Here is a 17,395-nt window from a genome sequence, read left to right on the forward strand (position 1 = left end):
ACGGACGGACGGATGGGTGGGTTGGTGGATGGATGGATGGATGGATGGGTGGGTGGATGGATGGGTGGGTTGGTGGATGGATGGAGGGGTGGGTGGGTGGATGGATGAGTGGGTGGGTGGATGGATGGATGGATGGATGGGTGGGTGGATGGATGGGTGGGTTGGTGGATGGATGGATGGGTGGGTGGATGTATAGGAATTGTTCTAAAAACAATATAAATCATATTTTAAAAGAAGAAACCAGGGTTTAAACTGTTAGAATAATTATAAAGGTATTTTAACCTGCAGGCATGTTGAAGGTGGTGTCCACTGTTCTCCAGCTGGGAAACATCAAGTTTGAGAAGGAGAGGAACAGCGAGCAGGCCACCATGCCTGAAAACACGGGTAACCATTAAAACACTCCAATACCAGATCTGTGAGGAAACCCTGTAGCTTCTCTGACACCTTCTTCCATTTCAACCACAGCGGCACAGAAGGTGTGCCACCTGCAGGGCATCAACGTGACCGACTTCACCCGCGCCATCCTCACACCCAGAATCAAAGTGGGGAGGGAGGTGGTGCAGAAGGCCCAGACCAAACAGCAGGTTCTGAACAGGAGACAACCATGCACCATTTCACATAATTTGATTCAAACTATTTTTTTAAAATTGTCCATCACCTTCAGGCCGATTTTGCCGTGGAGGCTCTGGCTAAGGCCATGTACGAGCGCTTGTTCCGCTGGATCCTCGCTAGAGTCAACAAGACGCTGGACAAGAGCAAGAGACAGTCGTCGTCCTTCCTGGGAATCCTGGACATTGCTGGCTTTGAGATTTTTGAGGTGAATTCTTCCTGAAGAACGTGGCTTATTTGTTGGTTTCACCAGATTTCTGTTTTTTTTTTTCTGACATTCAGAGTTTCTCCTTCAGGACAACTCGTTCGAGCAGCTCTGCATCAACTACACCAACGAGCGGCTGCAGCAGCTCTTCAACCACACCATGTTCATCCTGGAGCAGGAGGAGTACAAGAGAGAGGGAATAGAGTGGAACTTCATCGACTTTGGCCTGGACCTGCAGCCCTGCATCGAGCTCATTGAGAGGCCGGTGAGCGCATCTGCAAGCATGCTGTCACTCCATGAGCTTCATGGTATTCAGAAGATGCTTAGTCCTCTGCAGGTTTTCACATAAAAAATTAACACAGAGCTTTTCAGTCTGCAGACAAGGACACAGATTTATTAAGACCTCCTCATTCTCCCAGAAACGTCTTTATGAATTAAATTCCACATAATTTTCTGCTACAAAAAGCTGGAGTGATATTAGACCAAAAGTAAAGGTGTTCTCTGTCAGTGATATCTTTATGTTCCAACGTTTTCCAGAACAATCCCCCAGGCATCCTGGCACTGCTGGATGAGGAGTGCTGGTTCCCGAAGGCCACCGATCAGTCGTTCGTGGACAAGCTTCTGAACACCCACACAGGTCACGTGAAGTTCTCTAAACCCAAACAACACAAGGATAAACTGATGTTCACGGTGCTGCACTACGCTGGAAAGGTAACCCTGACCCACTCCTCATTTCTTTATATTCTCCCTCCAATCAGCTAGATGTTCCTGGAACCTTCTACACCTCAGGTGTCTCCAGTCCTCTAGGAGTACTACTGTACATCTTTTAGATGTTTCTCTGCTTCATCCCAACTGGTTCAAATTAATAGGTCATCAGTAGCACTCTGTAGGGCTTGGCTACATGGTGTGGTGGCTATTTAGACATTAGATTGGGTTGTGTTAGACCAGGGACACATCTAAAAACTGCAGGACTAGAGGTTGACACCCCTGCCACAGTGGTCTTGATCAACAGTTCTCTATGCTTCCTGAAGGTCTTTTAGAGCTTTTCTCTGCAGATTTGGGTTGATGTTTACACATTTCCAGCCAATGCATTAGCTTTAAAAGCACATTTATTACTATTGTCAAAATTGTTGTAGAACCGAAATGATTTTGGTTCATCGCTCCTCTCTTTAAAAAAGACCTCAAAATATGAGTCTCAGTTGGTAAAAATCTGCTATGACATTCAGTAAAGATAAAAGATAAACTCTGGAAGAAAATGTGTAAAATTCACATCTTTTCACCAAATGAGTTTAGAAACTCCTCCATGAACACCATCCAACGCTGTAGACACAAGAATTTACACTCGTGTCTTTCAGGGGGTTCTACCGTTAATACTTCAAGATTTCTATTACAGCTCATAGTTTTTGGACAGAAGCTACCGGTGACTGTATCTTCTAGATCAGGGGACACAGGCGACTTTCAAACAAACGCGCCAGAAGGTGGCGCTAATAGAAGAAACTCTCAGAATTCTGATGGGTTTTATTTCGGTACACGGCATAAATACATTTAATATCGATATTGACTCAAATTGTCCTTCCTTGTGGTAAAGAAACATGATTTTGTTGCCTGTTATTGTTGGCATGTAACGGTCCAGTTACAACCAGCCAGTTGGTTCGGGCTCAAGTTGGTGAGAAAGCAGCAGAAGTCTAAGGAAGACCTTCAGAAGACTTGGAAAACTACTTTAAAATATTACATGCTTTTATGCCCACCTAGAAGCACAATATTACGAAATAAGAGCTCAACACCTCTCCCTTGTCATTTTAAGACAGAAACACCCCATTACCAAGTTACTGAGACATTACCAGTTTTCTTTATCTGCAGAACGTCTACTTTCTACTTCCAGGTTGATTATAATTCAGCCAGCTGGCTGACTAAGAACATGGATCCTCTGAATGACAACGTGACGGCTCTACTCAACAACTCCTCCAGCAGCTTCATCCAGGACTTGTGGAAAGACGGTCGGACCTCCGATGAGACACATTCAAACTCCTTTAGATGCAATCTGCTGCTGTGGTAACACAATGGTACTTCTTCTCCTTCAGTGGATCGAGTGGTGGGCCTTGATACGATCACCAAAATGTCGGAGAGTTCTGTGCCCAGTTCCACCAAATCCAAAAAGGGAATGTTTCGTACGGTGGGTCAGCTGTACAAGGAGTCTTTGGGCAAACTGATGACCACGCTGCACAACACGCAGCCCAACTTCGTCCGCTGCATCATTCCCAACCACGAGAAGAGGGTGAGTGGTGGTTTTATCTGCATCTGGCTGCTGACAGGAGGCACAGTCTGTTTGTACTGTCACTGCCTGTTGCTGCGGTTCTGCAGGCCGGTAAGATGGACGCCAACCTGGTGCTGGAGCAGCTTAGGTGTAACGGAGTGCTGGAGGGCATCCGGATCTGCAGGCAGGGATTTCCGAACCGCATCGTTTTCCAGGAGTTCAGACAGAGGTAAATGGAGCATGTTTAGTGACTGTTGTTCACATTTAAAGTAGGGATGCACCAATAGGAACATTTGGGCCGATATCCGAAACTAATATAGCTGTTATGACCGATAACCGACATTCATCGATATTTACTGGTATTAAATATATTTCCCTACCCTTTCAACATTGTGAAAAAATGACCTCAACCCTGACATTGGTTCTCTGCTTCAGTTAAACACCCACAATCCTGCACTGCATCCCTATCTCTGTCACATGACCAAACAGATACCACATGACCAACCCCCCTCCTCCAGATACACAAACAGCCACAGATGGAAATAAACATTGCTTGTTAATATCAGCCCAGTTTTACTAATTTGGCTCATATTTATATGTTAAAAAATGACTAACATCGGCCTATACCGATGTTAATGCAGACATATCGTGTATCCCTAATTAAAAGGCATTATAATAATACATTGAAGTTTATGTCAAGGGGTCATCATTTGTAAAACTTTGGCAAAGCACTTTATCCCAAGACCTCACCTGTTTGCAGGTATGAGATACTGGCTGCCAGCGCCATCCCTAAAGGCTTCATGGATGGAAAGCAGGCGTGCTGTCTGATGGTGAGTTTTTATTTTACAAGCAGCAAATTAAAATGATACTAAAAAACAAGATTTTATTTACCTTCCCACCCACAGGTAAAGCACTTGGATCTGGATCCAAACCTGTATCGCATTGGTCAGAGTAAAATGTTCTTCAGAACGGGGGTTCTGGCTCAGCTGGAGGAAGAGCGAGACCTCAAACTGACCGTCGTCATCATCGCCTTCCAGGCACAAGCACGAGGCTTTTTGGGACGCAAGTAAGAGGGATATTTCAGGAATTCTGCATCCTGAAGCCATCTAGAAACTAATGCATCACACTTGTTCTTTGCAGAGCGTTTAGTAAACGACAACAACAGCTGACTGCCATGAAGGTCCTCCAGAGGAACTGTTCTTGTTACCTCAAACTGAAGAACTGGCAGTGGTGGAGGCTGTTCACGAAGGTCATCCTATGATTAGAACAGGATAATACATCAATTAGGCTTTTTCCAGGCACAAATATTAACCTTTCTTGTACCCCTGCATGCATCCTCTCCTTTGTACTTAACTAGTTTAATGGCTGTGTGTGAATCAGGTGAAGCCCCTGCTACAGGTGACCAGACAGGAGGAGGAAATGGGTCAAAAGGAGGAGGAGCTAAGGGCGGTAAGAGAGGTGGCAGCTAAGGCTGAAATTGAACTGAGGGAAATCGCCCAGAAACACACTCAGGTGAGCCAGAAGTAACATTTTACAGAGTTTTTCCAAAGTAATAAGCGTGTGTTTAAAGACAAAGGCTTCCGCTTGCAGCTGGCAGAGGAGCGATCACAGCTGGAGCTGAAGCTTCAGGCCGAAACAGAGTTGTACGCAGAGGCCGAGGAGATGAGAGTGCGTCTGGAGGCCAAGAAGCAGGAGCTGGAGGAGGTGCTGCATGAGATGGAGGCCCGGTTGGAGGAGGAGGAAGAGCGCAGCATCTCCTTGCAACAGGAGAAGAAGGACATGGAGCAGCAGCTACAGGTTTTACAAACTTTACCTACTTTTTGATGCATTTTTTTAAATCCCAAAATCCCAAATAGTTTTGTGTATTTTACACAGACAAGCACGAAGTGGCATTTATTAGTTCAGTTCATTTCACTTCCATTCAATTCATTTCAGTTCTGTTGAATTTAAGTCAGTTCAGTTCTGTTAAAGTCAGTCCTTGCCCCAGGTCAGTTCAGTTCAGGTGACATCAATTCAGTTCCGGTCAGTTGAGTTCTGTTCAGTTCTGTTCAATGCCATGCAGTTTAACTGATTCAATTCACTTCAGTTCAATTCTATTAATATCAGTCTACCTTGGCCCAACCCAGTTCAGTTCAATTCAATTCAGTTTGGCTCAATATTATTTAATGTATTTGATACTGTTCATTTCAGTTAATTAAATTCAGTGCATGTAACTCCATAGTTATAAATACATTTTAGGCTTTAGTATTGATCATCTTAGAATTTTCAAAATTAGAAAAACATCTAAATATCTGCCATTTTTATTCAGTTGTTTTATTTCCTTTTCTACTGTAAAAAGGACGTCAATAGTCTTACACTAGTTATTAATCAGAGGTTAAAACTTGCTTTAGGTCAACGTCAAGATTTAACTGGTGTTGTTAAATATAACTTGTTTAATTTTGTCTCATGTAGCTGATGGAGGCCCACATCGCAGAGGAGGAGGATGCTCAGCAGAAGCTCCAGCTGGAGAAAGCAGCTGTGGAGGGGAAGGTGAAGAAAATGGAGGAGGACATCATGCTCATGGAGGATCAAAACAACAAGCTGCAGAAGGTAACCGAGGGCGGTTCTTTAAACACTGCTGTTTCAGGGCTTTTACGTACGATTTTTACTGACCTCATGTCCTTGTTTTTAGGAGCGAAAGCTTCTAGAGGAGCGTATGGCTGATATGAGCTCCAACCTGGTGGAAGAGGAGGAGAAGTCAAAGAATCTGACCAAACTCAAGGCCAAACATGAGTCCATGATCTCGGACCTGGAGGGTGAGTCAGCACTTAATCACAGCCATGTCTGTAGGATCCTTTATAATGATAGGATCCTGGGGAACCCTCAAAAGAAGACACCAAAATGTGTGGCTTGATTTGCAGTAGTGTACTAAGACTTCTGTAGTGACATTTTATGCAGGGTTCATAACATTTGCAAAAAATATTTACAAGACAAGAAAGACGTAAGGAATGGGAAGACCCAGCTCCACAGCTCAGCCATACGTTACCCGGGTCACAGAAAGGGTCACCTTACCTGACTGAGGAGGCATTCTGTGATGTCACTCACTCCAGATTTTGACCCTATGAAATATTCAGAAACTTTATGATTGAAATGACTTTCATGCCCACAGTTTTTATTTCAACATTTCCAATGTTGGCTTTATATAAATCATATAAAAAGTAAGTCTGGTTAGCATATTGGGAAATATTGCTCATCTTTTCTCATCACCTTTTGCTTTTTATCTCCAGTTCGTATGAAAAAGGAGGAGAAGGCTCGCCAGGACGTGGAGAAGGCAAAGAAGAAGGTGGATGCAGAGTTGGCAGACCTGCAAGAGCAATATGCCGACCTGCAGGCACAGCTAGCTGAGCTGCGAGCCCAGTTAGCGGCCAAAGAAGAGGAGCTCCAGGCTACACAGGCACGGTGAGAGGAAGTACACCCAGTCAATGAAAGTATTTTTATAGCAGGGAAAATCATGGAGTTTATCCTCCAAGGAGCAGAAATAATCTCAGTACCATGTGGATCTAGCTTTAGGATATTGCACTGTAGAACGATGCTTAGGTCAGAACTTGAACACTGAGTCCTTCCTTGCAAACCATTTCTTGGTCCGTAGTTTGGAGGAGGAGAGCACCCAGCGTGCAACGGCGGTCAAGAAAGTTCGTGAGTTGGAAATGTTGCTCTCGGAACTGCAGGAGGACTTGGAGGCAGAGAGGGTGGCGAGGGGGAAGGCCGAGGCTGCTCGACGGGACCTTGGAGAGGAGCTAAATGCACTGCGCTCTGAGCTGGAGGACAGTTTAGATACCACCGCTGCACAACAGGAGCTACGGTCTGTGAAAACTGATGCAACGCGCCTCTGCATCCCATAATGATCCACAGGCTTGCAGTGCTGACTGATTAACACAGTCTTGAATCAATGGTTTTCTGAAACACTCAAGTAAATAGTGGTGTCATCTGCATAAAGTTTAATTTGGGTATACAACCTGCTAAAATTTCATTTATTTATTTATTATTTATTTATTATTATTATTATTATTTATTTTGCTCATAGTGACATTCTGTGTTTCTTATCGATAGAGCAAAACGAGAGCAGGAGGTAACCATGCTGAAGAAGGCTATGGAAGATGAGGGGCGGAGCCATGAGGCCCAGATACAGGACCTTCGACAGAAACATAGCCAGGCTGCTGAGGAGCTGACTGAGCAGCTGGAGCAAGCCAAAAGGGTTGGTTCACATTACCAAAAAAAAAATTGTACTTTTATTTTTAACCCTAAGAAGTTTTATTTTACTGATTTGGCTCCATCTCATTCCATCCAGGTGAGGGCTAGTCTGGAGAAAGCCAAACAAGCCTTGGAGAAGGAGTCGGCAGACTTAAGTGCTGAGCTCAGATCCCTCGCCAGCTCAAAGCAAGATGTGGAGCACAAGAAAAAAAAGGTGGAGGCTCAGCTAAACGATTTAAACTCCCGGTTCAACGAAAGCGAAAGGCAGAGGAATGAGCTTGGAGAGCGAGTATCAAAGTTGAATGTGAGTCAAAACATTAAGTGGTATTGCATCTACATTCATATTTGTACACTGAAAAAATGATCAACAATATGTTCCTATCTATATTATGTAGAAGAGGTATAGGAAATTCTTAAGTGCTTGTATTAAGGTCAACTCGACCCCCTTTCTATATAAAATGATAAAGAAATGGTGAAACTGAACCATAAAGCTCATTTGCTGTGGTGTAATGGTGCATTTAAGAGACAAACCTCTCATCTGTCAGATGGAGCTGGATAGTGTGACGGGCCTGCTGAACGAAGCCGAGGGGAAGAATATCAAGCTGAGTAAAGATGTCTCCAGTCTGTCTTCTCAGCTCCAGGATGCACAGGTGAGAAGGAACACCTGATGATTTAAATACTGCTGTTCCCAATTCACAAACTCCTCATTGTGAGCCCATATTCCTTTATCCCAGGAGCTGCTGTCCGAGGAGACTCGTCAGAAGCTGAATCTGTCCGGACGTGTGCGTCAGATGGAGGAGGACAGGAACAGCCTGATGGAGCAGCTGGAAGAGGAGACGGAGGCCAAACGGGCCGTAGAAAGACAGGTCTCCAGCCTCAATATGCAGGTCAGTAACGTAAGGAAACAAAGATTCCTGAACAGCTGAAGAGAGAGTGTCGTTGATCCCCTAGGATACGATTGATGTCTTATTTTATTTTTAAAATCCTAATAAAGTTTTATATATATGACAGAGTAAGGACTCAATCAAGCCAAGATACATTTTTATGTTGACGGAAGTCTCATTTATGCAGAGGTTTATACTTTCACGTTTTTATGCTGTGAAATTAAAACAATGATTAATCATTTAAAAACAAAAACGGTTACACTGAAGCAGCTGTAGGAGTTTGTACTGGTATACAATATTCAGTATACCAGTATTCTCTATTAGTCTAAGGAGTGGGGCTGCAGTACAAAACATCCAGACTAGGCTAAAATATTACAAACCGTTGTAGAAGAATGTGTTAAGGTCTAATAAAACCAAAACTTACATTCTTTCAAGTATTTTTGGCATAAAAACAACACTGCCCATCAACAAAAGAAAACCTCGTACCCACTCCGAAAATACATTTGCTTAAAAGGAATTAGGTTTTTTTGTTGAAGTGAACAAAATTATAATCAGTTGCAACTGTCAGCCGGTTCTGCCCTAAAACATTTGGGTTTGTCTACTCAACAATGAGTCCAAGATGATATCCAAACCACCAAAGAATCGCTTCATGAGAGCAGAATTAAACTTTAGAAATGGCAGAGGCCAGTCCAGAGCTAGATCTGACAGAAACTCTGTTCAGTAGGTGAATTAGAAAATCTTACGATGGTGATACCAGTTGCAATATCTGCCTATTTTCTTCTTTCTCTCTTTCATATCTGTGACCTTAAGCATTCTGGGTAATGTCATCTGTGTCCGCTGTGAGCATCTGCTGCTGTGAGACTCTATCCAACTGTCTAAATATTACATTAGCAAGAAAAATGCAAGCTCATCACAGTTGGAATATAGTAGCCAACAATTTCTGCACTCCAAACAGTCCTTTGCGATGTGAATATTGCACACACTGATACTGCGATAACGATATGTTTGTGATTTATTGTGCAGCCTTAGCGTAGAGTCACTTAATGAAGACTGTGGACGGGGGATGTCCTCACAATCTGACTGATTTGAAGAAGTTTTGCAAAGTAAATATTACCAAGTCAAGATGGGGCTGTTGATAGACTCCAAACCAAATATTTGTGCCACAATCTGAGATGCAGTGAATCTCGTTTTCTTAATAAAACCATAAAATTTAAGACCTATTTCAGTGAAGGTGTTTCTTTTCATTCTATTTTCCAGTTGTCTGACCACAAGAAGAAGCTGGACGAGATGTCGGGGACGGTAGAGCTGCTTGAGGAGGGAAGGAAGCGAATGCAGCGTGACCTGGAAGCCGCCAACGGCGAGTACGAGGAAAAGGCTTCGGCCTACGACAAGCTGGAGAAGAGCCGCAGTCGGCTGCAGCAGGAGCTTGAGGACGTCCTCATGGACCTGGACAGCCAGCGGCAGCTCGTCTCCAACCTGGAGAAGAAGCAGAAGAAGTTTGATCAGGTGGTTAAATGGTTTTACATTCGTACTTACAGGGGTTAACTGTTGATAAGCAGGGCTGGAAAAGAATAAGAAATGTTTAAGGGAGCCAATGAAGCTACGTATCAGCTTCCTTCTGTAAGTCGTACTAAGAAGCTTGACGATGGATTGAAATAGGAAGGATGTAGTCGCTGAGTGTGAACCAGAGACAAAGAAAATACTGAATTACTGGTTGCTATGGTGATTCCCACCTTTTCTGAGGAGCAGGGAGAAGCGGAGCACACAGACTATAGTTTAAGCCTCAAGCAAAAAGTCAGTGTGTGAAAACCAGAGGTGGAAGGAAATAAAATGTGTGGTGCAACACATGCATGATCCTACAGTTCTTTGTGCAGGAGAAAGGAGTGATAAATGATGTGAGTGAGAGTTTGGGCATTCGCTCTCTGCACTCTAGAGGGATTTCACAGAAAACTGAGAGTCCTACAGCAGTGGGAGACACACTGACTGAAAGAAGACGATAAACTGTTTGAGATCGGCCAAAAACTTCATGATCTCCTAAAAACTGTCCCTGTAATGCAGAGTTTGCCTCTCACCACATGTCATCTTATTTGCTCTTCAGATGTTGGCTGATGAGCGAGCTGTGTCGGCTAAGGTTGCAGAGGAGCGAGACCGAGCAGAGGCGGACGTGAGGGAGAAGGAGACCAAGGTGTTAGCTCTGACCCGGGCGCTGGAGGAGAAGCAGGGGGTCCTAGAGGAAGCCGAGAAGGCCATGAAGGCACTCCGAGCTGAGATGGAGGACCTCATCAGCTCCAAAGACGACGTGGGAAAGAGTGTAAGAGTCTGAAACCTGAAGGAAATGTCCTCTTGGCTGAGACAGGTGGTGGTAACCTCGGATCATTTGTCAGGTCCACGACCTGGAGAAGGCAAAGCGTGGGCTGGAGGCCTTCGTGGACGAGATGAGGATGCAGATGGAGGAGCTGGAGGATGAGCTTCAGGTGGCTGAGGACGCCAAGCTGCGTCTGGAGGTCAACAACCAAGCCCTGAAAGCTCAACAGGAGCGGGAGCTGCAGGCCCGCGAGGAGATGGGCGAGGAGAAGAGGAAGCAGCTCCTCAGACAGGTGCAGCTTGAACACAAGATCTTATATTTTTTCTTCATCTTTTCTTGAACAAATGAGCCCAGCAGCTTAAACTGACTGATATGAAGGTGTAAATATAGTGACCACAACGCAGCTTGTTATTTTACTTTGTCAGGTGCGAGAGCTGGAGGCGGAGCTGGAAGAGGAGAGGAAGCAGCGAGGTCAGGCGTCCGGCGGCAGGAAGAAGCTGGAGGGAGAGCTGAAAAACATGGAGGACCAGCTGGAAGCCACCAGCAGGGGGCGGGAAGAGGCGCTGAAGCAGCTCCGCAAAATCCAGGTCTGCAGACAGACGCTCAGCTATCCACGAATCTGTTCACTTAGAACATCATTTCACTCGTTCTGCTCTCTGCATGTGACTACATGAAATATCTAGACCTGAAGGTTATTTGAAGCATCCTGCCTGATGATGTTTGCTGCTCCAACAGGGGCAGATGAAGGACCTCCAGAGGGAGCTGGAGGACTCTCGTGCTGCTCAGAAGGAGGTCCTCTCCTCAGCCAGGGAGTCGGAGCGCAGATCCAAGACGATGGAGGCAGAAATCCTCCAGCTGCACGAGGTCAGGCCACGTGGTGCTTTTCACTCCAAAAACATTTCATATCAGAGTTTTTCTTTCTTTAAGTCCCAAACTCAGCCGACCTTGGGCTTCTACAGCATACAGTTACACTAAAATAAATAGTCTATCTGCCATTATTTGGAGGAAATGTGCTCGGGAAATGATCAGTTTGTGTTGTTGAAGTGTCTCTGACGTTTTCCTCTCATCCATCCAGCTGCTGGCAGCTGCTGAGAGAGCTCGGAAGCAGGCGGAGACGGAGAGAGACGAGCTGTCCGAGGAACTGGCCAGTAACTCCTCTGGAAGGTGAGTTTCTGTCCGTGTTCTTTGTGAGGAGATCCGAGGTGATGAGGAGGAGTTTCATTGGACATTTTAAATCTTAACCTGACTCTTCAGGCGTCATAGTGAGGGCCAGAGCCAGCCGTAGCATGGAGGAAAGGTGAAGTGGTTGGTAAACGTTTTTAATATTTACTAAAGGTTAGATAAAGATCTGGTTTATTTTCATCAGTTTTAGGACAGTTTTACCAAACCTATTTCTTGCTGCTAAACACCAGAATAATGAGATCATTTTTCATACTTTTTACTGTTCTCGTTGCTTTAGAAACTTCTGGTTTATTCACTTGAGTTAATTGGAGGCACAGCTGTGGATGTATTTAAAGGCAAGCACACTGAATCTGTGTGACGTCATGGAAAAATCAAAAGCAATCGGCCAATTTATTAGGAAGAGAGCTGTAGACCCCCACTAGTCCTGTTCATCCTTTGATACAACTTGCAGATGCCTGAAAGGGCCGCATCCACCTGTTCTAACAAGTATGTGCACCATGGGAATGCAGCCATCGTACTGTTTTGGAACGAAAACGGTTCTGTGTCCCAAAGGTGAATGGGCTTTGGTGCAAAATGTGTGAATAAACCCAAGAACAAAAGCTAAAGATCAACTCACTGAAAGGCAACTCAGAGATGAAGGAGCTCTTACTCTAAAACCAACATAAAAGCCAGATTACAGTTTGCAAACTGGGACAAAGACTGTGAAGTACGGTGGTGGCAGCATCATGTGCATTTGTGAGGTGCAACTGGTGCAGATGTGGAAATATTGAAGCAACATCTCAACATATAAGCCAAGACGTTAAATTGCCCCACAGCATACCGCCAGGTCAGAGGCCTTTAGACAAGGTGTGTGAACAAGGTGACCTACCCGCCTGACCCAGTTACATCATTCCTTCTGGAAGGAAATCTAAAACATTTGACCCAATTCATCCAGTTTAAAGACACCCCAATAACTCTCTAAATAAACCAACTGTCTGTCATTATTCTGGCGTTTAACAAACAGACACAATTGTAGCAAAGCTTTGGTTTGATTTAATGTCAGGCAGTGAGAAAACGTTTTTATACTGGGTATGTAAATATCTGGTTTCACCGTCATCTTTGTTCTGCTCAGGTCGATGCAGTCCGATGAAAAGCGCCGCCTGGAGACAAAGATCAGTCAGCTCGAGGAGGAGCTGGAGGAGGAGCAGGCTAACGTGGAGAACCTCAACGAGCGGCTGAGGAAGAGTCAGCAGCTGGTATGTCTGTTGCTTCGCTTGCATTCCTTTCACGCTGACACAAATATTAACCAAGACAAAAACAAAATCCAGAATCCCAGGAAACCTTTGGACGAGCCAAACCATAAACTGCCCCAGGCATCAGTTTACCTGCCTCATGTTTGGTTTTGTAGATGGACCAGCTGGGAGCAGAGCTGGCGGCTGAGAGATCTTCCTCTCAGACCAGAGAGGGATCCAGGCAGCAGCTGGAGAGACAGAACCGGGAGCTGAAGGCCAAACTGCAGGAGGTTGAGAACCAGAACCGCTCCAAGCTTAAGTCGACCATCGCTGCTTTGGAGTCTAAGTTGAGGGAGGCAGAGGAGCAGCTGGAGGTGGAGACCAGGTAACACTGAAGCTTAAAGGTCAAATAAATGCGTGAGAAAGGGACAAAGCAAAGAGTGACACAAAACTGTGTGGAAACCTTCAGAGAACATCAGGCCAACGGCAAGAATCTGCGTCAGAAAGAGAAGAAGCTGAAGGATCTGAGCATCCAGATCGAGGATGAGAGGAAGCAGGCACAGCAGTACAAGGACCAGGTAACCCTGACGACGAAGCAGAGACCCGCCAAAACTAAAGCAGATCCCAGTTTAACGTGAGACCCGTCTTCCATGCAGATGGAGAAGAGCAACGTCCGAGTGAAGCAGCTGAAGCATCAGCTGGAGGAAGCAGAGGAGGAGGCGCAGCGCGTGGCAGCCGCCCGCAGGAAGCTGCAGAGGGAGCTGGACGAGGCCACGGAGGCCACCGATGCCCTCAGCAGGGAGGTGTCGTCCCTGAGGAGCAAACTGAGGTAAAGCTCAAGACGGTTCAGGCAGGGTGACCCAGGAGGTTAAATCAAACAAACACAAGCTTGCTTAAAGGGAAGTTATAAGTATTTAGAAAAATTCATCATCATATTTCGGCTCTTTATACACCTCATTTAATATAAATATAACTTTGTTTTGCTTGAAACAAATATTTCTATGCTTCAGGTCCCGTTCTATTGAGAGGTTTTTATCCTCTCATCATGGATCTGTACAGTTGAAACCAGATGTTTACATACATGGTATAGAACCCTTCTCTCGGTCGGGCCTTAACTGAAACTATACTTTTCCTGGTTTAGCTCAGTTAGGAAAACCAACGTTTTTCCTGTTTGTTAAATGCCAGAATAATGATCATAATAATAATAATAAAGGTGTTCTGTTGGGTTGAGGTCAGGACAGGTGCAAGCCAGTCAAGCTCACCAAAACCAAACTTTACCCATGTCTTTATGGACCTTGCTTTGTGCACTGGCGCACAGTCGTGTTGGAGGAGGAATGGCCATCTCCAAACTGTTCCCACAAGGTTGGGAACATCTGTCTAAAATCTGTTGGTCTGCTGCAGCATTCAGAGTTCCTTTCCCTCGAATTACGGGGCCAAGCCCAACACCTGGAAAACACCACCACACCATGATCCCCCCTCCACCAAACTTTACACTTGGCACAATGCAGTCAGACAAGTACCGTTGTCTTGGCAACCACCAAACCCAGACTCGTCCATCCGATTGCCAGATGGAGAAGCGTGATTCGTCACTCCAGAGAAAGGACCTCCACTGCTCTAGAGTCCAGTGGTGGCGTTCTTTACACCACTGCATCTAATGCTTTCAGGAACTCTTGGTGACGTATGGCTTGGATGCAGCTGTTCGGCCATGAAACCATGAAGCTCTCAGTTCACTGTTCTTGAGCTGATCTGAAGGCCACCTGAAGCTTTGAGGTCTGTAGCAACTGACTGCAGAAAGTCGGTGTCCTCTGCGCACTATGTGCTGAGTTGCTGTTGTTCCCGATCGTTTCCGCTTTCTTATAAAACCACTGACGGTTGACGGTGGAATATTTAGACGCAAGGAAACTTCACGGCTGGACTTCTGGACCTATCACAGTACCACGCTGGAGTTCACTGAGCTCCTGAGAGCGACCCATTCTTTCACAGTCTGCATGACTAGGTGCAAATACAAATTTGTCATTGAAGTGATTAGAACACCTGATTTAACTATTTGGATGGGTGAAAATTACTTTTATTGTGTACATCCACAGGTGTTTCTCCATTTAACCTATCAGAACCTTCCAAAGCAATGACATCATCATCTGGGCTTTCCCAGATGGTTTGAGGGTTCTGGCGTTAAGCAAACAGAAGTCATCACAATTTAAGAAGTGGACTTCTGGTTTCATATCTACATCTTGTACAGGCTCAGATATATACATACACCTCCACTGATATTTGGTTACATGTTTCTATGGAGGTTTCATGTGGACCACAGGCTTTTTGTAGCCATCAGGGAGGTTCTGGCAATGTTCCTGCTGACATTTGAAAACTTCCCTTGGCAGAATTGTTGAAACTGGTTGGTTTCTTGGTACAGGTCTGGATTTTAAATCATAAATCCATGAATTTTCCTCAGGGTTTGAGTTTAATGTTAGCTTGCTAGCTATGATGTTTGTTGTTCTTGTTGGAACGCCACGTTTTAAACACCCAGCTGTTGATTTGGACCGAAGTGGAACAATTTGGAGGTAGTCCTCCATCATTGTTCCATCCACTGCACTGGCAGTGAAACAGACCCACAGCATGATGCTACCGCCACCATGCTTGGCAGCTGGTACAGTGTTCTTAGATTTGAAAACCTCATATTGACTTCTTCAGACCTACTTTTCTGTTAACCTTAGGTCTATGGTCTTCTACCAGACTGCAGGTGGTGACACATGTGAAGCAGTTGGTTCTATGTAGGAACGTTTGAACTGATCTGCAGCTGTTCAGAAATTGATCCAAAAGGCTTTTTACCATCTTGTGTAAATCCAAGATCTCCACAGAGTTAATCGGATGCTCCACATCTTTCAAACAAAAGCTTTTAATGGTGGCTGCACTCAGACATGATCAGACGTCAGACACAACCTTGGTCGTGTCAAATTAAAGACATTTTTGAACCTTCAGAAGCACTTTCAAACATTCAGATGAATATTTCTAGAGATTTCATCCTATGTTTGTTTTTGTTAGATATTACCTTTAGAGGAATATCCTGTAGTTGCTCTTTAAGGGTTTGGGTTTTGAGCTGCAAAGCTAACAGATTATTTGTGAAATTAAATTAAATTTTCTGTCTCTCACTTCTCACTGCTCCTGTTTCTCTGCTTCCTTCAGACATTACTGATCTGTCCCTAAAATAAGCGTTAAATTCCTCGTTTCCTTCAGTTTTCTCCTGCTTCAGTTTCTAAGGGGGCTTTAACTTTGGTTCTCTCTCTCTCTGTGCTTCATCTCCTTCTTCTCTCTTCCTCCTGATATGTGGGGCATCCTCAGGCGTGGCGGCGGGGAGCCGGTGTTCAGCGCTCCTCGGAGCAGCAGCGGAGGGATAAGGAGCTCAGGTCTGGGACCTGGCGTCAGCCGGCGGGTCAAAGAGAACTCATTGGACCTACAGGAAGAGGAGGCTCCCTCCCCGTCTCCTCCCACCTCCTCCCCTCAGCTGGATCAGCACAGGGAGGGGTACCCCTGCTCCCCAGACGAGTAAACCCACCCCACGTTTGAATTGTTATGGGATTTAAAAATATTTAGACACTTTTCATTTGAAGATAATGTAGATTCATATCAGCGTTGGATTTTAGAAATTATTTTATGCAAAATGTAAAATAGGTCAGAGCATTGAAATGGCTTAAAATTGATCATTTGTCATGCTAAACTTTATTCCTGTCAAAGAAAAATGTAATTATTGATCAACATTAAAATTATTTAAATATCATTCCTAAAAATAAAAAGCTGTAGATCATTTGAAATAGCATTTTTGCTGTCAAAATATATTTATTGATTGATAAAGAAAGCAAAGGGATTCCCTGATTATTTATAAAATTCTGTAAATCTGTTTATTTCCAATAAATTTAGAGTTATGGTGGAGCTGAGTGTGTTTTTGTTTCAGTGATGATCTTCTCCCCTTACTGACAAAACGTTCAGCTGGCAGGATGGATGGTTGGACCACAGGAAGGTCCGGAGCCTTGATGGGGAGGAAAAATGTCTATTTGCAATGAGCTGACATGCCTAGATCTGCCAGCAGAGGGCGTACCTGGTGGCAAAATGAGGGAGAGAACCCGGGATGTAAACAGGGTTCCTAAAAAGGCTCATAAAGTCTGGAAAACTATGGAATTTAAGTGTGTTCAGGATAAATATGGAAAAGAAAACAGAGAAGAGAAAAATGTTTGTTTCCAGACTTTATTCTCTAAACATCATAATAAATATGAAGTGTTTTTATCCTGGTTTTTAAATGGAAAATATCCAACCTGTGGAGTTGTTCATCCTTCGGCTCTCTCTTCCATATTTTCATGTTCATCAATCCATCATTCACGCTCCAATCATCCGTTAAACAATTCGTTCATCCATCCACCGGTTAATCCATCCAAAGATTAATTCATTAATTTGTCAGTCAATCTTTTCTTCTATCAGTCCACACATCCATCTGCTCAGTTATTCATTTCTCAATCAATACATCAT

General features: G+C 44.4%; 1 protein-coding gene across 1 annotated transcript in view; it reads left to right on the forward strand.

The window, feature by feature from the left end:
- LOC124864259 (myosin-11-like) overlaps positions 1-16,804 on the forward strand; it is a 30,223-nt gene extending 13,419 nt beyond the window's left edge. The window contains exons 13-44 of the mRNA XM_047358956.1: positions 289-384; positions 466-584; positions 665-817; positions 906-1,079; positions 1,352-1,525; positions 2,697-2,811; positions 2,896-3,089; positions 3,176-3,297; positions 3,829-3,898; positions 3,974-4,134; positions 4,209-4,317; positions 4,449-4,580; positions 4,659-4,865; positions 5,520-5,657; positions 5,740-5,863; positions 6,335-6,506; positions 6,697-6,909; positions 7,158-7,302; positions 7,396-7,602; positions 7,844-7,948; positions 8,033-8,185; positions 9,440-9,688; positions 10,281-10,493; positions 10,567-10,779; positions 10,913-11,074; positions 11,223-11,351; positions 11,563-11,651; positions 12,781-12,904; positions 13,057-13,265; positions 13,350-13,458; positions 13,537-13,709; positions 16,217-16,804. Coding sequence (XP_047214912.1) covers positions 289-384; positions 466-584; positions 665-817; positions 906-1,079; positions 1,352-1,525; positions 2,697-2,811; positions 2,896-3,089; positions 3,176-3,297; positions 3,829-3,898; positions 3,974-4,134; positions 4,209-4,317; positions 4,449-4,580; positions 4,659-4,865; positions 5,520-5,657; positions 5,740-5,863; positions 6,335-6,506; positions 6,697-6,909; positions 7,158-7,302; positions 7,396-7,602; positions 7,844-7,948; positions 8,033-8,185; positions 9,440-9,688; positions 10,281-10,493; positions 10,567-10,779; positions 10,913-11,074; positions 11,223-11,351; positions 11,563-11,651; positions 12,781-12,904; positions 13,057-13,265; positions 13,350-13,458; positions 13,537-13,709; positions 16,217-16,424 — 4,961 coding nt within the window. The 3' untranslated portion in view covers positions 16,425-16,804. The remainder of the gene's footprint in view (positions 1-288; positions 385-465; positions 585-664; positions 818-905; positions 1,080-1,351; positions 1,526-2,696; positions 2,812-2,895; positions 3,090-3,175; positions 3,298-3,828; positions 3,899-3,973; positions 4,135-4,208; positions 4,318-4,448; positions 4,581-4,658; positions 4,866-5,519; positions 5,658-5,739; positions 5,864-6,334; positions 6,507-6,696; positions 6,910-7,157; positions 7,303-7,395; positions 7,603-7,843; positions 7,949-8,032; positions 8,186-9,439; positions 9,689-10,280; positions 10,494-10,566; positions 10,780-10,912; positions 11,075-11,222; positions 11,352-11,562; positions 11,652-12,780; positions 12,905-13,056; positions 13,266-13,349; positions 13,459-13,536; positions 13,710-16,216) is intronic.
- Positions 16,805-17,395: the final 591 nt, after the last annotated feature.

This window comes from Girardinichthys multiradiatus, chromosome Y, assembly GCF_021462225.1.
Source record: "Girardinichthys multiradiatus isolate DD_20200921_A chromosome Y, DD_fGirMul_XY1, whole genome shotgun sequence".
In the NCBI taxonomy this organism is placed as follows: domain Eukaryota; kingdom Metazoa; phylum Chordata; class Actinopteri; order Cyprinodontiformes; family Goodeidae; genus Girardinichthys; species Girardinichthys multiradiatus.